The sequence below is a fragment of the Pan troglodytes genome, chromosome 1, assembly GCF_028858775.2.
Source record: "Pan troglodytes isolate AG18354 chromosome 1, NHGRI_mPanTro3-v2.0_pri, whole genome shotgun sequence".
Taxonomy (NCBI): Eukaryota; Metazoa; Chordata; class Mammalia; order Primates; family Hominidae; genus Pan; species Pan troglodytes.
In genome coordinates this window covers 198,109,306-198,132,572 of record NC_072398.2, presented here as the reverse complement: position 1 = coordinate 198,132,572, position 23,267 = coordinate 198,109,306, and the positions used below count along the sequence as shown (strand labels likewise).

The following is a 23,267-nucleotide window of genomic DNA, read 5'->3' as shown; positions in this document are numbered from 1 at the left end:
CAAGACTCCATCTCAAAAAAAAAAAAAAAAAAAAATTTGAAGACATTCAGTATTGCTCTTAAGAAGTCTGAAGTCTGTTATCAGTTTAACTTTTATTTCTTTGTATGTCATCTGTCTTTTTCTCTCTGGAAGTTCTTTTTGTTTGTTTGTTTGTTTTTGAGACAGTCTCGCCCTGTTGCCCAGGCTGGAGTGCAGTGGCGTAATCTGAGCTCACTGCAGCCTCCACCTCCCAGGTTCAAGCAGTTCTCCTGCCTCAGCCTCCTAGCTGGGATTATAGGCACCGGCCACCTGCCTGTAATCCCAGCTACTCGGGAGGCTGAGGCAGGAGAATCACTAATCCCAGCTACTCGGGAGGCTGAGGCAGGAGAATCACTTGAACCCGGGAGGTGGAGGTTGCGGTGAGCCGAGATCGTGCCATTGCACTCCGGCCTGGGCAACAAAAGCAAAACTCCGTCTCAAAAAAAAAAAAAAAAAAAGATAATAAGCATATTGGACTAAAAACTTTCTTTGTGCACCTTTGTAATTCCTCCCTTCTGCCTATCTCTGCCCCCTGTAATCCCCAGGCAAGATTGACCACTGATCTAGTGTCTACTGCAGTTAGTTTGCATTTTCTAAAGTTTTATGTGATGGAATCATACACTATGTACTCTTTTGAGTCTGGCTTCTTTGTCTCAAGATAATTATTTTGAAATTCATCCATGTTGCATGTTTATTTCTTTTTATTGCTGAGTAGTATTCCATTATATAGATTTATCCCTAAGTGAATGTTTACCCATTCACTTAGACGGGCATTTGGCTTATGTTCAATTTTTGGCTATGACAGATAAAACTGTTAGGAACATTCATGCACAAATCTTTGTATATATATGCTTTTATTTTTCTTAAGTAAATATCTAGAGTAAAATGACTGGGTCATACGGTAGGTGTGTGTTTAACTTTTTGAGAAACTGCCAGCTGGGTGCAGTGGCTCACGCCTGTAATCCCAGCACTTTCGGAGGCCGAGGCGGGCGGATCACGAGGTCAGGAGATCGAGACCATCCTGGCTAACACGGTGAAACTCCGTCTCTACTAAAAATACAAAAAATTAGCCGGGCGCGGCGGCGGGCTCCTGTAGTCTCAGCTACTCGAGAGGCTGAGGCAGGAGAATGGCATGAACCCAGGAGGCGGAGCTTTCAGTGAGCCAAGATAGCGCCACTGCAGTCCGGCCTGGGCGAAAGAGCGAGACTCTGTCTCAAAAAAAAAAAAAAAGAAAAGAAAAGAAACTGCCAAACTGTTCCCAAGTAGTTGTACCATTTTTTATTTCTATTAGCAGTTGTATGAATTCCGGTTGCCCCCAGCCTTACCAACAATTGGGTATGGTCACTATTTTAAAATGTTTCCCCCAACTTTTTAATTGTAAAATACACATAATATACACATAACCATCTTTTTAAAACCTCTTTATAAAAACGTTTTGGCTGGGTGCAGTGGCTCACGCCTGTAATCCCAGCACTTTGGGAGGCTGGGGTGGGCAGATCACCTGAGGTCAGGAGTTCAAGACCAGCCTGGCTAACGTGGTGAAACCCTGTCTCTACTAAAAATACAAAAATTAACCAGGCGTGGTGGCAGGTGCCTGCAATCCCAGCTACTCTGGAGGCTGAGGCAGGAGAATCGCTGGAACCCAGGAGGCAGAGGTTGCAGTGAGCTGAGATCATGCCATTGCACTTCAGCCTGGGTGACAAGAGTGAAACTCCGTCTCAAAAAAAAAAAAAAAGTTGTAAGTGTACATTTCAGTGGTATTAAGTATATTCATATTGTTGTACAGCCATCACCATATCCATTTCAATAATTTCTTGGTCTTGCATATCTGAAGCTTTGTTTTTTATTTTTTTAAAGATGAAGGTCTTGCTATATTTCCCAGGTTAGGCTCAAACACCTAGGCTTAAGCAGTCCTCCTCCTCAGCCTCCTGAGTGTCTGAGACTATAGGCACACATCGCTGCACCCACTACAAATCCATAGCTCTATACCCATTAAACAATAACTCCCCATTCCCCTCCCCCTTGAGCCCCTGACAACCACCATTCCACTTTATGTGTTTATGAATTTGACTACTCTAGGTACCTCACATAAGTGGAGTCAGACAAAGTGGTATTTGTCTTTTCGTGACTGGCTTATTTCACTTAGCACAATGTCCTCAAGATTCATGTTTGTTGTAGCATGTGTCAGAATCTCCTTCCTTTTTAAGACTTAATAATGCAGCGTATGGATACCACATTTTGATTATCCATTTATATATCAATGGACACTTGGTTTGCTTCCACCTTTTAGCTTTGTGAATAATGCCGTTATGCATATGCATCTACACATATCTTTTTGAGACCCTGCTTGCAATTCTTACATACCGAGAAGAGAAGAGGAATTGCTAGATCATATGCTAATTCTATTTTTATTTTTATTTTTATTTTTGACATGGAGTCTAGCTCTGTCACCCAGGCTGGAGTGCAGTGGCACAACCGTAGTGCAGTACAGCCTCAAACTTCTGGCATCAGTCTCCTGAATAAGGTTAAACTACAGGTGCACACCACCATGCCTGGCTAATTTCTTTTTATTTTTAGAGACGGGGTCTCACTGTGTTGCTCAGGCTGGTTGTGAACTCCTGGGCTCAAACTATCCTCCCACCCCAGCCTCTTGAGTAACTGGGATTATAGGTGTGTACCACTGCACCCAGACTATTTTCTTTTACTTATTTGTTTTTTGAGACAGGGTCTCTGTCACTGAGGTTGGAGTACAGTGGTGTGATCTTGATTCACTGCAACTTCTGCCTCCCAGGCTCAAGCAATCCTCCCACCTGAGCCTCCCGAGTAGCTGGGACTACAGGCTCACCACCACACCTGACTAATTTTTTGTTTTGTTTTGTTTTTTTGAGATGGAGTCTTGCTCTGTTGCTCAGGCTGGAGTGCAGCGGTGCAATCTCAGCTCACTGCAACCTCTGCCTCCCAGGTTCAAGCGATTCTCCTGTCTCAGCCTCCTGAGTAGCTGGGATAACAGGTGTGCATCCACCACATCCGGCTAATTTTTGTATTTTTAGTAGAGGTGGGGTTTTACCATGTTGGCCAGGCTGGGCTTGAACTCCTGACCTCAAGTGATCCACCCACCTTGGCCTCCCAAAGCACTGGGATTACAGGCTTGAGCCACCGCACTCGGCCTAATTTTTTGTATTTTTGGTAGAGACCGTGTTTTACCATGCCACCGCACCTGGCCCCCTATTTTCTGTTTGTTTGTTTATTTTATTTTGAGGCAGAGTCTTGCTCTGTTGCCCAAGCTGGAATGCAATGGCATGATCTTGGCTCGCTACAACCTCCCCCTCCTGGGTTCAAGCAATTCTCCCTGCCTCAGTCTCCCAAGTAGCTGGGATTACAGGCACCCGCCACCACGCCTGGCTAATTTTTGTATTTTTAGTAGAGACAGGGTTTTGCCATGTTGGCCAGGCTGGTTTCGAACTCCTGACCTCAGGTGATCCGCCTGCCTCGGCCTCCCAAAGTATTGGATTACAGGTGTGAGCCACCACGCCCGACCTATTTTCTATTTTTCAATGGGAGTCATCCTAATGGGTGTAAAGTGGTCAGTTTTTATAATTTTAGACATTCTAATATATGTGTAGTGATATCTCATTGTAGTTTTCATTTGCATTTTCCTAATGAGTAATAATGTTGAGCATCTTTTCATGTGCTTATTTGCCACCTGTATATCTTCTTTGGTGAAGTATTTTTTGCTCATTTAAAAAATTGGATTATTTTCGGCCAGGCACGGTGGCTCAAGCCTGTAATCCCAGCACTTTGGGAGGCCGAGGTGGGCGGATCACGAGATCAGGAGATTGAGGCCGTCCTGGCTAACACGGTGAAACCCCGTCTCTACTAAAAATACAAAAAAAGTAGCTGGGCGTGGTGGCGGGTGCCTGTAGTCCCAGCTACTCAGGAGGCTGAGGCAGGAGAATGGCATGAACCCGGGAGACGGAGCTTGCAGTGAACCGAGATTGTGCCACTGCACTTCAGCCTGGGCGACAGAGCAAGATTCCGTCTCAAAAAAAAAAAAAAAAAAAAATTGGATTATTTTCTTATTACTGAGTTTCGAGAGTTCTTTAAATACATATTCCAAATGCAAGTTTCTTTGCCAGATAAGTAATTTGGAAATATTTTCTCCCAGTACATGCCTTGTCTTTTCATTCCCATAAGTGTCTTCTAAAGAACAGAATTCTTAGTTTTGATGCAGTAAGTTTGTTTATTTTTATTTATTTATTTATTTTTCTTGGTAGTCACTGGTTATAGTAGATGAAGTAAGTTTAATCAGGTTTTTAAAAATTTTATGGGTGGGAAGCAGTGGCTTACACCTGTAATCCCGGCACTTTGGGAGGCCAAGGCAGGCAGATCACCTGAGGTCGGGAGTTCGAGACCAGCCTGACCAACATGGAGAAAGCCCATCTCTACTAAAAATACAAAATTAGCTGGGCGTAGTGGCGCATGCCTGTAATCCCAGCTACTCGGGAGGCTGAGGCAGGAGAATTGCTTGAACCCGGAAAGTAAAGATTGCTGTGGGCCGAGATAGCACCATTGCACTCCAGCCTGGGCAACAAGAGCAAAACTCTGTCTCAAAAAAAAAAAAAAAAAAAAAAAAAATTACGGATTATGCTTTCATGTGGTATCTAAGAAATCTTTGCCTAAAAGAAAAGGCCACAAAAATTTTCTCCTATGTTTTTTTCTAGAGGTTTTATAGCTTTAGGGATTACATTTAGATCTATGATCCTTTTAAAATTTATTCTGTATGTAGTGCAAGATATGGATTAAAGCCTGTAATCCCAGCACTTTGGGAGGCTCAGGTGGGAATATTGCTTGAGCCCAAGAGTTTGAGACCAGCCTGGGCAATGTGGTGAAACCTTGCCTCTACCAAAAAAAAATTAAAAGGTTAGCCGGGCATGGTGACATACACCTGTAGTCCTTGCTACTCAGAAGGCTAAGGCAGGAGGATTGCTTAAGCCCAGAAGAGGGAGGTTGCATTGATGCACCACTGCACTCCAGCCTGGGTGACAGAGTGTAAGACTGTCTCAAAAAAAAAAAAAAAAAAAAAAAAAAAAAAAAAAATATATATATATATATATATATATACACACACACACACACACATATGGGAATGTAAGGCTTATTTTCTTGGCACATGGATATTCAATTGCTTCTTTACCATTTATTGAAAAGACTGTCCATTCTGCATTGAATTGCCTTTGTACCTTTGTCAAAAATCATTTGTCTCTAGAAAAATCAGGTTTCCAGGAAAAAAAAGACTAATGTGTTCCACTAGTGTTCTTATTTTTCGGTTGTGTTGGCTTTTGTAGATTCTTTGCATTTCCATATAAATTTTAGAATTAGCGTATCAATTTCTTAAAAAAGGCTTGGTGGGATTTCCATTGGGATTGTATTGAGTCTATATAAATAAATAAAACTGAGAGAGAATTAACATTTTATTTTATTTTTTTGAGATGGAGTCTCACTCTGTTGCCTAGGCTGTCGTGCGGTGGTGCGATCTCAGCTCACTGCAACCTCTGCCTCCGAGATTCAAGCAATTCTCCTGCCTCAGTCTCCCAAGTAGCTGGGATTACAAATGCCTGCCACTACACTCAGCTTAATTTTTTTATTTTTAATACAGACAGGGTTTCACCAAGTTGGCCAGGCTGTTCTCGAGCTCTTGACTTCAAGTGATCAGCCCTCCTCAGCCTCCCAAAGTGCTGAGATTACGGGTGTGAGCCCCCGCGCCTGACTGAGAATTAACATTTTAATATTGAGTGTTTTGATTAAAGTCTTCTCTAATTTCCTTCATAAATGTTTTGTAGCTTTTGTACAGTCTTGCACATCTTTTATCCAATTTATCCCTGAGTGTTTCATATTGTGATGCTTTTGTAAAATGATTTAGTTTTTAAAATTTGAGTATCTGTTCATTGCTATTATATAGAAATGTAATTGATTTTTATGTCTTGGTCTTACATTCTATAACCTTCCTAAATTCTTTTATTAGTTTTAGTAACTTTTTAATAGATTTCATCAGGTTTTCCCTGTAGGTTATCTTATTGTCAGCAAATAAGGAAATTTTTACTTGTTTCTTTCTGACTTGGATGCTTTTTATTTTCTTTTCTTGTGCTGCCTAGAACCTCCAGTTAAGTACAAATGAGATCTTTTCTTTTTGTTTTTTGTTGTTGTTGTTGTTGTTGAGACAAGAGTCTCGCTCTGTTGCCCAGACTGGAGTGCAGTGGCGTGATCTCAGCTCACTGCAACCTCAGCCTCCTGAGTAGCTGGGACTACAGGCATGAGCCACCACACCCGGCTAATTTTTTTTTTGAGATGAAGTTTCACTCTTCTTGCCAGGCTGGAGTGCGATGGCACAATCTCGGCTCACCAAAACCTCCGCCTTCCATGTTCAAGCGATTCTCCTTCAGCCTCCTGAATAGCTGGGATTACAGGCATGTGCCACTGTATCTGGCTAATTTTGTACTTTTAGTAGAGACAGGGTTTCTCCATATTGGTCAGGCTGGTCTCGAACTCCCGACCTCAAGTGATCCGACCACCTTGGCCTCTCAAAGTGCTGGGATTACAGGTGTGAGCCACCGCACATGGCCTAATTTTTTGTATTTTTAGTAAAGACGGGGTTTCACCGTGTTAGCCAGGATGGTCTCGATCTCCTGACCTCATGATCTGCCCGTCTTGGCCTCCCAAAGTGGTGGGATTACAGGCGTGAGCCACCATGCCCGGGTGAGATCTTTTCCCATCCCCTTGTTGACTTTTTTTTTTCTTTTTTTGAGATGGAGTCTCGCTGTGTCATCCAAACTGGAGTGCAGTGGCTCGATCTCAGCTCACTGCAGTCTCCGCCTTCCAGGTTCAAGTGATTCTCCTGCCTCAGCCTCCCGAGTAGCTGGGACTACAGGCGCCTGCCACCATGCCTGGCTAATTTTTTTGTATTTTTAGTAGAGACAGGGTTTCACCATGTTGGCCAGGCTGGTCTTGAACTCCTGACCTTAGGTGATCCGCCCACTTCGGCCTCCGCAATTGCTGGGATTACAGGTGTGAGCCACTGTGCCCAGCCAATTTTTTGTATTTTTAGCAGAGGTGGGGTTTTGCTATATTGGCCAGGCTGGTCTCGAATTTCTGGCCTCAAGTATCTGCCTGCCTCTGCCTCCCAAAGTGTTGGGGTTACAGGTGTGAGCCATTGTGCCCGAACCTGTTACTGATTTTAGAAAAACATTTGAAACTGGGCACGGTGGCTCATGCCTGTAATCCCAGTGCTTTGGGAGGCCAATGTGGGAGGATCACTTGTGCCTAGCCTAGGTTACAGAGCAAACCCTGTTTTGTTACTAATTTTTATGAGATGGGGTCTGGTTCTGTCCCCCAGGCTAGAGTGCAGTGGGGCCATCACAGCTCACTGCAGCCTCTACCTCCTTAGCTCAAGTAATACTCTTACCTCGGCCTCCAGAGTAGCTACAGGCACGTGCCACTATGCCTAGCTAATTTTTAAATTTTTTTGTAGAGATGGTCTCCAGCTTTGGCCTCCCAAAGTAATGGGATTATGAGCATGAGCCACCATGCCCTTCCTGTTTTCTGATTTCTATTCCGAGATAGAGATATATATAGATATCTATAGATAGAGATATATATCTCTGTATAGATCTGTAGAGAGATATATATCTCTATATATCTATATATATATATCTTTTTTTGAGATGGAATCTCGCTCTGTTGCCCAGGCTGGAGTGCAGTGGTGTGATCTCGGCTCACTGCAAGCTGTGCCTCCCGGGTTCACGCCATTCTCCTGCCTCAGCCTCCCGAGTAGCTGGGACTACAGGCACCCCCCACCATGCCCGGCTAATTTTTTTGTGTTTTTATTTTTTGTTTATTTATTTATTTATTTATTTAATTTATTTTTGAGGTGGAGTCTCGCTGTTGCCCAGGCTGGAGTGCAGTGGCGCGATCTTGGCTCACTGCAGGCTCCGCTCCCCAGGTTCACGCCATTCTCCTGCGTCAGCCTCCTGAGTAGCTGGGACTACAGGCGCCCGCCACCTCACCCGGCTAATTTTTTGTATTTTTAGTAGAGACGGGGTTTCACCACGTTAGCTGTGTTAGCCAGGATGGTCTCGATCTCCTGACCTTTCTTTTTTAAAAAATAGAGACAGTAGCCAAGTGTTGTGGTGGCACATACTTGTAGTCCCAGCTACTTGGGAGGCTGAGGTGGGAGGAACCCTTGAACCCAGGAGGCTGAGTGAACCAATGTCGTGTCACGGCACTCCAGCCTAGGTGACGGAGTGAGACCCTGTCTCAAAAAAAAAAGTTAAATAGAGATGGTATCTCACTGTTACCCAGGCTAGTCTCGAACTCTTGGCCTCCCAAAGTGCCACAGTTACAGGCATGAGTCACCATGCCTGGCCTTGTTTTCTAGCTTTTTAATGTGGAAGATCAGATCATTGATCTTGAGAACTTTCTATTTCCTCTAAGCATTTTAAGCCATAGGCTCCCCTTTAGGCACTGCTAGCTGCATCCCACACATTTTGATATGTTTTCATTTTCTTTTTCTTTCTTTTTTTTTTTTTTTTTAAGATAAAGCCTTGCTCTGTCACCCAGCCTGAGTGCAGTGGTACAATCATGGTTCACTGTAGCATCAACCTCCCGGGCTCGTGATCTTCCTACCTCAGCCTCCCAAGTAGCTGGGACTACAGGTGTGTGCCGCCAAGCCTGGCTAATTTTTTGTATTTTTTGTAGAGATGGGGTTTTGCCATGTTGCCCACGCTGGTCTCAAACTCCTGGGCTCAAGTGATCTACCCACCTCGGCCTCCCAAAGTGCTAGGATTACAGGTGTGAGCCACTGGGCCTTGCCTTAATTAATTTATTTTTTTATTTTTTTTTGAGATGGAGTCTCACTCTATCACCCAGGCTGGAGTGCAATAGTGTGGTCTTGGCTTACTGCAACCCCCACCTCCTGGGTTCAAGCAATTCTCCTGCCTCAGCCTCCTGAGTAGCTGGGACTACAGGTGCATGCCACTACACCCGGCTTATTTTGTAGTTTTTTAGTAGAGATGGGGTTTCACTGTGTTGGCCAGGCTGGTCTTGAACTCCTGACCTCATGATCTGCCTGCCTCGGCCTCCCAAAGTGCTGGGATTACAGGCATGAGCCACCACGCCTGCTCTCCTTAATTTACTTTTATGTTTAAAGTAAATGTCTTATAGAGAGCATATGATTGGTAGCTGGGTCTTGCTTTTTTTTTTTTTTTTTCCAGTCTCACAATCTCAGTCTTTAATTGGAGCATTAATCCATTTACATTTAATGTACAATCCTATATGGCTGGATTTAAATCTACCATCTTGTTACTTGTTTTCTATTTGTTTTTTGTTTCCACTTCCATCTTTCCCTGACTCATTTAATTTTTGTAGTATTTTTTAGTATTCCATTTTATCTCCATACTTACTGCCTATATCTCTTTGTTGTATTTTTATTATCTTATTAAATTTATTATTATTATTATGGAGATGGGATCTCACTCTGTTGCCTAGGCTAGAGTGCAGTAACATGATTATAGCTCACTGTAGTCTTGACCTCCTGGCCTCAAGCAAGCCTCCCACCTCATCCTTCAAAGTGTTGGGATTACAGGCATGTTATTTTTACTTTAAACAGTAAATTATCTTTCTTTTTTTTTTTTTTTTGAGACGGAGTTTCGCTCTTGTCGCCCAGGCTGTAGTGCAGTGGTGCGATCTCGGCTCACCGCAACCTCCGCCTCCAGGTTCAAGCGATTCTCCTGCCTCAGCCTCCCTAGTAGCTAGGATTACAGGCATGTGCTACCACACCCGGCTAATTTTGTATTTTTAGTAGAGACGGGGTTTCTCCATGTTGGTCAGGCTGGTCTCGAACTCCCAACCTCAGGTGATCCGCCCACCTTGGCCTCCCAAAGTGCTGGGATTACAGGCATGAGCCACCGTGCCTGGCCATAACAGTAAATTATGTTTTAAAGGCATCATCTAAATAGGAAAAATAGCCTTTTATATGCACTCACATACTTACATTTCCAGTGCTTTTGATTATTTTGTATAGATCCAAGTTTCGATATGATATTATTTTCCTTTTTCCTAATGAACAACTTTTAATGTTTGTTGTAGTGCACATCTACTGATGAAGTCTCTCTGCTTTTATTTAGAACCTGTTTATTCTGCCTTCATTTAAAAAACTTTTTATTTTGAAAAATTATAGACTTATAAGAAGTTTCAAGACTCACCTCAGTTGTTTCTCTTTCCTCGGGGATCACAATTTTCAGTAGTCTGAAAGCACTTGTTTCATAATTTTGCCTAGTTTCTAGTAGCTTACAGTGAGAGGTTAAGTCCCCTATTCATCTTAGCTACAAGTGGAAATATCTGCTTTGATTTTTATTGAAGATCATAAATAGCAATGGTTATATAAATTCTGATTCTGAATTTCCCAGTACTGTTGAGGACATTCATATATCATTCAGTATCCCCTGTATCACTTCATAAGTGAATTACATAATAACTCCTGTTTCTTCTACTTTTTCCCTTGCCTGCAAGGAAAATCAGTCAAGATTTCTACTAGATCATCGCAGTTTTGTTGACCTAGAGGTGACACATTTGCATTCTTGCCTTCTACTTATTTTTTCTCTTCATTTATATTTTATTAATCTATTTATAAAAGCAGTAGCCCATGTCCCCTGTAGCACATTTTTTCTTTCCTTCTCTCTTCATTCCCTCCCTGGTATTAAGTACTTTACATTGCATGGAATAGAGACATTATGATAGCCTTTAAGTAACTGAGTTTAAGGATTTACAGGAAAAGATGATTAGATGAGACTTTTCACCAGGCCTCGTAGTGAAAAGAATTAACCGTAGAGCCGAACTACACTCTCCGTCAGAAATGTGTGCCTCTAACTAGGTGCTGCAGCTCACACCTGTAATCCCAGCACTTTGGGAGGCCAGGGTGGGTGGATCATGAAGTCAGGAGTTCGAGACCAGCCTCGCCAAGATGGTGAAACCCCATCTCTACTAAAAATACAAAAATTAGCCGAGTATGGTGGCGGGCACCTGTAATCCCAGCTACTCGGGAGGCTGAGGCAGGAGAATTGCTTGAAACCGGAAGGCAGTTTGCAGTGAGCCAATATCGAGTCACTGCACTCCAGCCTGGGCAAAAGAGCGAAACTCCGTCTCAAAAAAAAATAAAGAAAAAAGAAATGAGTGCCTCTGTTCCCTATTGGGATTTTCCCTAATCTAATCTGTTTCTGTGACCAGTACTTTTGCTGCTATTTAGCTGTCTCAAGTAACTGTTTTTCCTAGAGCCCTGCATGTGTACTGTTCTCTCTTGTTCTCATTACTAAAGCTCACATTGACATTTCAAAGGAGAGTATCTGATTGGTTTACTTAATGACCTGCTGGTACCAGGCAGCCTTCTAGGTCATTAGGTCATTAGCCAGCTGAGAGAGTCTCTGTTCTTTGGTCACGTGCCACACTTGATTGAGTTAGGGTCATGTGGGTGGTAAAAAGTATTATGTCCTATAAAACCTGTCAGAATTGGCATAGCAGGTACTCAGCATTATCCATCCTCCTCCATTATGATATAAAAATTGATTCACTTTAAACTTACTAAGAACAGTTATTAAACTGGATGTTTCCCCAAAACCAGTCACCTTCATATTTATAGATTAAGATTTAGATGAATTGTTGACGTCATTCCTGAAATATTGGGGGTTTTTCCCTCCTTTATTTCATTCTTAGTCACAAAACAAAGGACAGTCTTTACCACCTTTTTGCCACAACTTAAAATAAACCCATGGTACTGATTGTTGGTCCAAGAAAGCCCATCTGTTAGAGACTATGAAGAGAAGAGAAAATTCAAATGTTCCCATTCTTGTTAGCATCTCTAAATTTGGAGGAAGATGAGGTTCAAACTATAAGCTAAAATGAGGTTTTTGGATTATTAGCCCCACCTGGGTTTGAATCCTGGCTTTCCTGATTTACTAGATGATAGATGAGTATCTTTTCTTTCTTTTTTTTTCTTTTTTTTTTTTTGGAGACAGTGTCTTGCTCTGTCACTCAGGTTGGAGTGCAGTGGTATGATCATGGCTCACTGCAGCCTCCATCTCATGGGCTCAGGTGATCCTCCCACCTCAGCCCCCTGGAGTCGATGGGACTACAGGTGTGTACTACCACACCCGGGTACTTTTTGTAGAGACGGGGTTTCACCATGTTGCCCAGGCTGGTCTTGAACTCCTGGGCTCAAGCCATCCGCCTGCCTCGGCCTCCCAAAGTGCTGGGAAAGTATTTTTTTCTAAGCTTCAGTTTACTTGTGAATAAAATGGAGGTTATAGAGTTTGCCATCTGTGATTGTTAGAATTAAATTGTAGGATACATGCAAAGCAGTTAGCAAAGTACCTAGCACATAAGAAGTGCTTGATAAATGTTAGCTCCCATTATCTCTAGATCATTAAGTCTTATTCATAATAAGAGTTAGGCTAGTCTAACAATAAGTTAGTTATTAGTGCTAAGGAAAATTAAAATTTTTTGGTACATGAGCTGAGATCTAATTATTGAGCCATTGTTTACAAGAGACATATGGCTATATGATTTTTACTTTCTAATCTCAACTATGAAATGTTGCTCCCAGAAAATTTTTTAAGGAAAGTCAATCCTATGATAGTTTTATATTGTTGGAATTCTGGCTTTGTCACTAGACATGTGACTTTGGGCAAATTAGTTAACTTTTCTGTGCCTCGGTTTCTTTACAGTTTTATATACTTTTGTCTGTGAAGCGGGGAAAATACCTTATAGGATTGTTGTAAAGAATAAATGAGTTGATATATATAAACTAGCACATAGGACAGTACCTTTATTTATTTATTTAAACAGGCTTGATATATAATGTTATATAAATTGCTGCTGCTGGATTTGATTCCTAGAAGTTAAATATTTGAATATTAGGCCCCTTTGGCTAACTGGCTATTCTTCTCATCATTTAATGTGAATAGATATGTTTGTAGATTATCTTTAGTTTCCATTGCCAGATTAATTTTCTAAAATGCAGGTGATAAGAAATGAGTGAGCTGAAGGACATGTTCTATAGATAATCTTGTGGTTCCATTTTGATGGACACAGAATTTCCATATATTGCTAGCCCTCCTTTGTGAAGCTTTGGTAGGAAAAATGTATCTTGAAATTTTTATAAAGCTGATTCTCCCCTCCCCTGCCTCCCACTGAAATGTCCTTTTTGGGTGACCACAGGGAGTGGAGTGCTAGCGAGGTGAAAGTGGGGTATTGGAAAGGCAATTTGAATTGAGACCTTTGATTTTAGCTTTGCAAATCCAGCAGGTAAGGAATTTTCTAATCAAGAGTTACTTCCCTTCATGAGGAAACTCATTTCTGATTTATTTTTCCTTCTCAAGGAGTGACAGTAATGCCTTTTCTTTCCATGAATGAGATTGAACATTGTTTTTATCATGTTTATTGATCACTTGTAATAATTTTGCAAGTTGTCTATTCATGCCCTTGACCTTTTTTAAAAAATAAAGAGACTGTAGATAAAGGACATTAAACTTTTGCCAAGTATGTTTCAAATATATTTTTCATTTTGTCAGTTATGTTTCATTTGGTCGTGCTTTTTTAACAGTAGAGAAACTTTTAATGAAATCTATAAATTTTTCCTAAAAAGTGTTATGGTTAGAAAAATATTTGAGTGCCATAAAATGTCATAGTTTATGTGTGGATGGATCCATTTAATAAACGTTTTTCCTTAAAATTTCACAGGATTTGCAGAGTCTTTGCAAGCTAACATAGACCTGAGGTGCTAACATCATAATAGCTACCACTCACTGCACACACGCTGTGTGCCATAGCAATGTGCTAGGTCTTTTACGTTCAATATTCCTAAAACTCAGCTTCAAGCTAAATTGTATTATCTGCTTTTCATAGATGAGTAGTGAGCCCTGAAGAAGTGAAATAATTTGCCCAGGGTCACAGAGCTAATTGATGGATTGGAATTTTAACTCAACTCTGCCTAACTCCAAAGTATACAGTATACTTTTTCTACAAAGCTCTACTTTTTGAGGCTTCAAATAAATTACATTTATCCTAAAAGTTACATTACTTTTACTAGAACTTGAAAATATGAGTCTGTAGCCTACTGAGACTGCTTTTGATTCCCGAAAGCACAGTAGATAAGGTAATGAAAAACATGTAAACGAGCTGAAAAGTCTCCACTGTCTAGGGCTTTGATTTTCAAAGTGTGCTTCTCAGCTGGGCATAGTAACTCATGCCTGTAATCCCAGCACTTTGAGAGAGCAAGGCGGGTGGATCACTTGAGGTCAGGAGTTCAAGAACAGCCTGGCCAACATGGTGAAACCCTGTCTCTACTAAAAATACAAAAATTAGCCAGGCATGGTGGCAGGTGCCTGTAATCCCAGCTACTTAGGAGGCTGAGGCAGGAGAATCACTTGAACCCGAGAGGAGGAGGTTGCGGTGAGCCGAGATCACACCACTGCACTCCAGCCTGGGTGACAGAGTGAGACTCCATCTCCCACCCCACTACCCCCCCCCAAAAAAAAAAAAAGTGTTTCTTAGACCACCAGCATTAGCATCACTTGGGAATTTGCTTGAAATGCAAATTCTCAGGCCCTACCCAGATCTGTAGTTTTCTGATTATGTATAATCAGAAAGTCTGGAGGCTAGGCCCAGCAATCTGTTTTACAATACCTCCAGTTGATTATAATGTATGTTAAAATTTGCGAACCACTGGTCTAGGGAAATTATTTCCTAACTAGTGTTTTATTTCTGCTTCTATTGAGTTTTAGCCTAAGTCTCAATCGTTGAGTGCAAAATTAGCATTATTGCATAGTGGCAAGGACATGGAGTCACACAGGAGCTAGTTGAATCCTGGGTCATCAAGAATTTCAGGGCCATGCATGGTGGCTCACACCTGTAATCCTAGCACTTTGGGAGGATCATTTGAGGTCAGGAATTGGAGTCCAGCCTTGCCAACATGATGAAACCCCATCTCTACTGAAAATATAAAAATTAGCCTGGCATGGTGGTAGGCGCCTGTAGTCCCAGCTACCCAGGAGGCTGAGGCAGGGGAATCGCTTGAACCCAGGAGGCAGAGGTTGCAGTGAACCGAAATCATGCCATTGCACTCTAGCCTGGACGACAGAGCAAGACTCTGTCTCAAGAAAAAAAAAAGTATTTCAGGCAAGTTCACCTCCCATAGTTTCCCATCTTTGAAATGATATTAATAACATCTATCTCCATGTAAGTTTTTTTTAGAATTAAGTAAGATAATATGTAAAGTGTCTAGTACATTGCTAGGATCCCAGGTGTTTGAGAAATTGCATCTAGCAATTTTTCTTGTTAGCAAAGAGCGCCCACCTCCATCTGTTCTAAACTCCTCTTGTTTCTTGAATGTATTTGCTGTCTTTTGTCTCTGGGGCTTTGTATTAACTGTTATCTTTTGGCATCCAACCTCCTACCCCTCTTTACCTCACTAATTTTATACATCCTTTAGATCCCTGCTATAGTTACTCCCCCTGGAGGGGGCTTTCCCTAACCCCCACCCCCCCAGTCTCTATAGCAGTCTGTATTTCTTTCACTGCCATATTCCTAGGGACAAGTAAAGTTCCCTGTATATTGTAGGAGCTAAGTGTTGAATGAATGAATGGTGGCTGCTATTATTGCTTCACCTTCACCCTCCAAGAGTAATCTCCCCATTCTGGTTTATAGTTTCTGTGCTCACTGCTTGTGATAATCATAAGTATATATTGTTGAGAACAGTGCCTGTTTTCTCTTTCCCTGAAAACACATACTTTGACGTTGGCTGACATAGTTCACTCAGCTGTTCCTAACCACTGATCCCTCTGTATCACAGGTGTCTCAGGGGAGCTTTGTGCCTTGATGGATCAAGTTCATCATATGCAGCACTCAAAATGGCAGCATCCTTCGGACCTCACCACGCGGTGAGTGGGTGATTAGAAGAAGATGGAAAAGGGTAGAATGGCTGGGCGCGGTGGCTCACACCTGTAATCCCAGCACTTTGGGTGGCCAAGGTGGGTGGGTCACTTGAGGTCAGAAGTTTGAGACCATCCTGGCTAACATGGTGAAACCCCATATCTACCAAAAATACAAAAATTAGCTGGGTGTGGTGGCAAGCATCTGTAGTCCCAGCCTCAGGAGGCTGAGGCAGGACAGTTGCTTGAATCTGGTGGCGAAGGTTGCAGTGAGCCAAGATGGTGCCACTGTACTCAAGCCTGGGCGGCAGAGCAAGACTCCGTCTAAAAAAAAAAAAGAAAAGGCGGTGGGGGGGCGCGTGAAATTTGGCTGCAGGAGGAATGTAGTGGGGAGTAGGGGTTGGAATTGTTTAATTCAAGAGGCAGGGGGAAAAAGTGATGCAGTATAATGGAATAAGAACTGGACTGAGGCTGAGCACAGTAGCTCACGCCTGTAATTCCAGCACTTTGAGAGGCCAAGGCAGGAGGATTGCTTGAGCCCAGGAGTTCGAGACCAGCCTGGCCAATGTGAGACCCCGTCGCTACAAAAAATACAAAAACTTAACTGGGCATGGTGGTGTGTGTCTGTAGTCCCTGAGAGTGCCTGAGAGAAAAGGATTGCTTGAAGCCCAGGAGCTTGAGGCTGTGATGAGCAATGATTGTGCCACTGCACTCCAGCCTGGGCAACAGGGCGAGACCCTGTCTCAAAAAACAAACAGACAAAACAAAAACTGGACTGAAATTCAGGAAACCTGAGTTCTAATACTAGCTTTGCAACTTGGTGTCAAAGGACCTTCCTAATTCTGAAATCTTCTGGAATTTTTTTTTTTAAGACTCAAATTTAGTATTACAGTTTTCTGGATTCTTGATGCAATGTGGCTGTACAAATTTATTCAGTTACTTTGATTCAGATACTCAAAAACCTTGGAATCATCTTTTACTTTTTTCTCTCTCACCCCATATTCAGTCTATCAGCAAATCCCATAGGTTCTGCATATACAGTTGTCCTTGGTATTCATGAGGGATTAGTTCCAGGACCCTCTCTGGATACCAAAATCCACAGATGCTCACGTTCCTTATATAAAATGCTATAGTGTTTGCATAACCTGTGCACATCCTTCCATATACTTTAAATCATCTCTAGATTACTTATGATAACTAATACAGTATAAATGCTATGCAAATAGTTGTTATACTGTATTGTTTAGGAAATAATGACAAGGAAAAATGTCTATACATGTTCGATACAGATGGAACCATCCATTTTTCTTCTTTGAATATTTTTGACCCATGGTTGGTTAAATCCATGGATGTAGAACCCATGGATATGGAGGGTCAGCTGTATATCCAAAGCCTAACTATTTCTCATCATTTGACCTGGATTGTTGCAAGTCTCCTAAATGCCCTCCCTGCTTCTGCCCTTGCCAGTGCACTGTTCACAACTCAGCAGCCAAAGAAAGAGATTCTTTTAAAGCATAAATCACATTTGCTCAATATTTCCCAGTGGCTTTCCATCTCACATCTTTCCATTCTCGTAATCCCCTACAAAGGCCTATATGCTTTGGCCTATGCTCACCGACCTCATCTCCTAATACTCTTCCTCTTGCTTCAGGGCCTTTACAGTCATATTCCCTCTGTAGTTGTCAAAATCATAGCATTTCTCAGAAGGAAAGGCAGTGTAGTGTAATTGTTAATAGATAAATTCTGGAGTCAGATGTGAATTCAAATCCAGTTCTGCTTACTCTACTGTATGACCTTGGGTAAATTATTAACCTGAGGCTCAATCAATTTCCTTACCTATACAAGGACTTAATGAAAATACTAGTAGGATTGTCACAGTATTAAGTGAGGAGAGGTATTTAAAGAATTCAGCAAGTACTTGCATATAGGGATAGATAAATGTCAGGTACTGTTACAGTTATTTTCAACCCTGGCGACTACTCATAATTACCTGTGGAGATATCTAAAAATACAGATGTTTGTATCCTGATTCCAGGTATTCTAAGTCATTAAGTCTGGGAGGAGGGAGAGGCCAAGAATCCATATCTGTATTTGTTTTTTCTTTTTCTTTTTTTAAATTTTAGAATGCGTATCTTCAGAAAGCTTCCTAGATTATTAGGAGCACTTTCAGAGTCGAAAATGGGATCAGATTATCTCAGAGCGTCTTGCTCAGAACTGCAGCCCAGCACATAACTAAATGAGACTTTTAAGAAATTTTACTTTGAGTCTGTGCTGTTAATTTTTCAGTCTCTAAACTCACATGATGACTTACCTTTCTGGGAATTTATTCTAATTTTAACTGCTGTGTCCTGAGCAACCTTGAGCTGTGTCAGACAATGAGGTCCTTTTGGAGGTACAGGTGTGATGCAAACAATAAAATATAGATCCTATCCTAAATTCTTCTGGAGGAATAAAATGGTTTTTTTTTCTCCCCTACTTAAACATTATTCTACATTAGTTTTCCTTAGAATATTGTGTATATGGCACATATCACCATAATCCCTATGGGAATTAGGTGGCTTTGGGAGTTGGAAAGAAATAGCACTTAACGGTGTGGTGTTCATATAAATGAAATAGTATAAAATTTCTAAAATTGCGAGAATTGAAATATAAAATTAATATCTGATTTCCAAAAGTAAAGATCTTCTTAAAATTGTTGTGCTGGCCTTTTTTTGTGTACAGATAGCCATTCTAGTTGAAATAGCCTTCCTGTTTGTACTCTCCCTCTCTCTTGATAGAAACTACGCCCGCCGACAGAAACATCTGCAAAGATACAGTCTGACTCAGTGGGTTGACAGGAACATGCGAAGCCACCATCGGTTCCAGCGTCTCCCAGACTTCTCGTACAGTTAATTTGTGTCATCCCATCAGCAGTGAAGGTCCCTATCCAGGGTCCTGCTTGGAGCAGCATTTCATGTTCTTTTGCTGTTTTGTGCTTTTGCCGATTTTGGATTTTATTTTTCACAAGATTTTTATTTAAAAAACTGGTCACCTTTTGGAAATGCCCATTGCCGACTTGAATTTTTTTGTATGAAGTCTCTCCTGATTTTGTGTGTGTGTGTCTGTGTTTAAGCAAGCGTTCGGTTGGTATAGTTTTTTTTGTTTTTTTAATTTAAATTGAAGGTAGCTGCCTCCTGAAAGCCAGCATTAAGCCAGAACACCCAGGTTCAAGCAAAAGACCCACCTCTCTGCAGAGGCAAAGTCTACTTTCTGGTACCTCAAAGAAATCATTGTTCAATCTTCCATAAGGAAGAGATTCTTTACCAGGCTGTGAGCCAGTGTTAGATAACTTGTGAATGGATATAAGTTACTTTTAACAACCCCTCTTACTTTTTTATTTGAATCCTCTGAATACCTGTCAGTATTTTAAAGTTGGCAATCCAGGACATTATAAGTAGGATGGAGCAGGAGAAGAATCCTATTGAAAGGACAAATTAAAATAGTAAATCCTCTCCTCTCCCTTCTGTATGTACTAGCTGCCTTGATTTTTTTTTTGTGGGGGGGGGGGGGGATTTTTTCATTCCTTATTGAACTTATTTTGCACAATAGTGTTTACAAATCTTATACATCTTACTTTGACAGAAGACTTATAATACCTTGTGGTCTTGAGACTGGTTGTCTCCTTTGCCTTTCTTCAAGGATTTTCCTTTTTCTTTTTACCCCCCAGTTACCACTCTGCTCTTTAGGATTCTAGTGGCAGTATTCTTGTAACCTGTTAGACGTGGATATGCCTCTTCAGGATGGCCTCCTTGCTGTCTTTATTGAAGAGCTGCCCACCCAGAGTCTTGACTCTAGGGCAGGCTAGTGCTATTGTGGTGTCAGTTGATATTTAGTTTCATTTGCTGAACCCCAAATTTGAGTGTTAGTTAGGGAGCCTCCATTCTCTGGGAGAGTGTGGAAAGGCACTCTTTTTTCTCCATATTAGTTAACAAGAGGTGTCTTTAGGCCCTGGATGTTACCATCTCATTTGGTCAAGCCCCTGATACCTAGTTTCACATGGATGCTAACGTGGATGTAATATAGTTGTGACAGCCTATGCACAAAAGCATTACCTGATCTTAAGGTTTGGTATTCTAACCAAAGTTGACAGACTGTGCGTCTGTCTTAATGGATGTCTTAGGAGTTGGTTATTCTCTCTTTTTTTTTTGAGACGGAGTTTCGCTGTTGTTGCCCAGGCTGGAGTGCAATGGCGTATCTCCGCTCACCACAACCTCCGCCTCCTGGGTTCAAGGGATTCTCCTGTCTTAGCCTCCCGAGTAGCTGTGATTACAGGCATGTGCCACCATGCCTGGCTAATTTCGTATTTTTTAGTAGAGACAGGATTTCTCCATGTTGGTCAGGCTGGTCTTGAACTCCTGACCTCAGGTGATCTGCCCACCTCGGCCTCCTAAAGTGCTGGGATTACAGGCATGAGCCACTGCACCCGGCCGGTTATTCTCTCTTTACAGATAGCTATAGACATCATTTTAGGAAGTGTTGCAGTCTGGCATTTGTGCTATTGTTCATTCTCTGTGAAGACTGTTCATAGTTGCTATAGCCTGTGTTTAGTTTTGTGATTTCATCAATCCCATCTTTCTGTGTGAGTAATGCATTCTAAACATCCTACCCCACTTTAGAAACGGACGTGGGGAAAGCTTGGTCATTTAAGCCAACAATAAATTTGGGTGAATGTCCTTAAGTGTTTACTGTTTTTATCCAGTCAAGGATTTGCTTTTCCTTGAACATTTGGTTTAAATTCTGGGGTCAAAATGCAAAGGAGAAGTTCTATTCAAAGGCAGTAGTTGAAATCTATTACTTTAGTTAGCCTACTTGGCATTTACTACATCGGTCACTTCTCCAGGCTGCCCTAAATTAGGTTGATGGAGTGAGACATGCCAAACATCCACCTTTGGGACCATAGCATAGTTAAAATTAAATGTAGTTGGAATAGCTAGCATTGCAGCTACAGTAGGGAACTGTAGTCTAGTTCCCTACAGAAAACCCAAGGAGTGAAGGGACAGGATTTTGCCTAGGCAAAAATCTAAGACTCATGCCCTCCTGGTACATGGGGTTTTAAGACTGAATGTGTAATAGGAGCACTGCCTTTGCCAAATCAAATGAGTGACAGGTTAACTAGAAAATGTGACAATCACATTTCCTCTTAGCTCAAATAATTCTGTTTTTCCAAAGCTTTAGCAGCTTAATTAAATCTGTTGGACTGGGGGAGGAGAGAGCTGTTCTCTAGTGGTTAACATGGTATTCTTTAAGAAGAAAAAACAAAGCCAAAGAAAACTCATTATCTGGCATGTTCGCCTTAAAGATGGTAGTGGGTAGAATCTGGAGTTTTCATCTCTTTTCAAAGCTGCATATCTCTTATATTTGGTGTTGGCCTCTAAGTCTAATATTGCAGTTGGAATTCTTGCTGTATTATTTTTTAAGCAAGTGTTATGTGCATTTAACTGCTTTCTTCATCCATGACGACATTCCCACCATGGGGTCTTGACAAAGCAGAGTAAAAATATGCTGTTTACATTGTTTACTTACAAGTAAGGAGCCTGAAATAACCTGTAGTTTCTAATGCAGGCCCTGATTTACTGGCGTTGTCAGTTTCAATTATGAAACTGAAGTTTGGTGCCTCCTCTTTATCATGTTTTTTCCCTTGTAGCAGTTGTGTTTAATGTCATTAAAAAGAAATAAAAGTTCTTTTGTCAGTGACTTATGTACTGTGGCGGTCTGTCATAGGCTTCGATGGAGGGTTATTTGCCTTCTTCCTTTGCGTAGGTAGGTTAGTGGGGTGGGGAGGGGGGCGGCAGTTAGTAGAATGTGGTACTGGAAAGGCGAGGGTGCTTGCTCCCTATTCTTTTGAAGGTAAATTACAGTGTTGAGAAAGGTGTTCTAGCAGTTAAGAAATGTTGAAATTGATTGGGATTTGCAGCTACATATGGTGCATGTCAGGAGCCTGACATAGGGAGAGCCTGAAATATCATTATGCCTCAGTTTTTGCAGAGGGGGAAGATGGCTCAGCCGTGATCAGGCAGGCATTGCCTTTTATTCCTTCCCATGGCTGTGTGATTGGCCTCCCTATCTCTGCTTCTCCAGAGCTAGCATTGATTATGGAAGAAGCCATGCTATCCCAGAGCATTCTCTCTTTGAAGGGGATGTAAGAAACCAGAATCAGTGGTACAGAATTGATGGTTGTTCATAACCCAGTTTCTCCAGAAACTGCGGCTTCTAAAAACTGGGTGAAGGTTGGATAAGCGTGGGTAGATGTGGGAGACACAGTGTTCCTTAGATCCCTTTTGTGAACCAAAGCTTCTTAGACTTACCCCCAGAAGCAAGGAAAAAAGGGAAGGCAATAATAACTTGTCACCTATATTAGCCAGTGCTTTAAAAATCTGAGTTCATGCTGAGAAAACAAGTAGCAACATGTTTAGCCATGCTATCTGGCCTGCTGTGCTATAAGTTTTGTCTATAAATTCTAGACAAAATATAATATTGAGTCCATGCAAAAGACTTAATATAAGTTTGCTAAGTACTCAGCAACTTGACATTCTTGTCTCAATCTGAGGTACTCTCCTTAACCTATGCATATCTGTTTTGTTCCTATCAGGTGTAGATAGGATCTTTTGTCCATTTTACATTACGGAAAAGTGAAGAGGAAAAGGAGAAATGGACCTTCTCCAAGAGGAAGGGGGTCATTCTCTAATTAGCCTATTTTGAGCTTTTATAGGAAGAAAAAACCCAACCACCTAAAGCTAGAAAGTGGAGTTCCCTGCTTCTCTTAGTAATGTTCTGCTTTTCTAAGAGAAAACAATTATTCCTAAGCTGATTTTAGTGTATGCTTGCTTTGTATGCCAGAGCACCTGTCAGGGAAAAAAAAAAAAAAATTCCACTTGTCACAGGAAGTATCAGCTGGTCAGTGGTGGAATTCCTAAATGAATAGGCTCCTGCCTTGTCCTTCCTCCCCACCTGTCCTCCCCCTGTGACAACTGGGACATGCCATAGACGGAAAATCTGGCCCTTCCCAGCACCCATTGAAAGGGGGTGGAATATAATATTTTGGATAACCTTTAAAGCAGTCTAAGTGATAGTCCTGAAATATATCACTAAGGAACTATTTGTTTTGAGACAGCGTCTCACTCTCTTGCCCAGGCTGGAGTGCAATGGCGCGATCTTGGCTCACTGCAACCTCCACCTCCTGGGTTCAAGTGATTTTCATGTCTCAGCCTCCTGAGTAGCTGGGATTACAGGTGTGCG

At 41.7% G+C, this 23,267-nt stretch overlaps 1 protein-coding gene across 18 annotated transcripts in view; it reads left to right on the top strand.

The window, feature by feature from the left end:
- The window catches only part of S100PBP (S100P binding protein), a 41,465-nt gene extending 19,740 nt beyond the window's left edge, over nucleotides 1–21,725 (top strand). For 17 of the 18 annotated variants that reach the window (XR_010147280.1, XM_054665446.2, XM_003307956.5 and 14 more), the window contains 2 exons: nucleotides 15,914–16,001; nucleotides 18,770–21,725. Coding sequence is in view for 16 of the 18 variants with exons in the window: in XM_054665446.2 (XP_054521421.1) it covers nucleotides 15,914–16,001; nucleotides 18,770–18,884 (203 nt within the window). In the remaining 2 variants the exon portion in view is untranslated. Of the gene's footprint in view, nucleotides 1–15,913; nucleotides 16,002–18,769 lie in introns of those variants that run through there. The other variant, XM_016958564.4, reaches the window with a different exon arrangement.
- The last annotated feature ends 1,542 nt before the right edge of the window (nucleotides 21,726–23,267 follow it).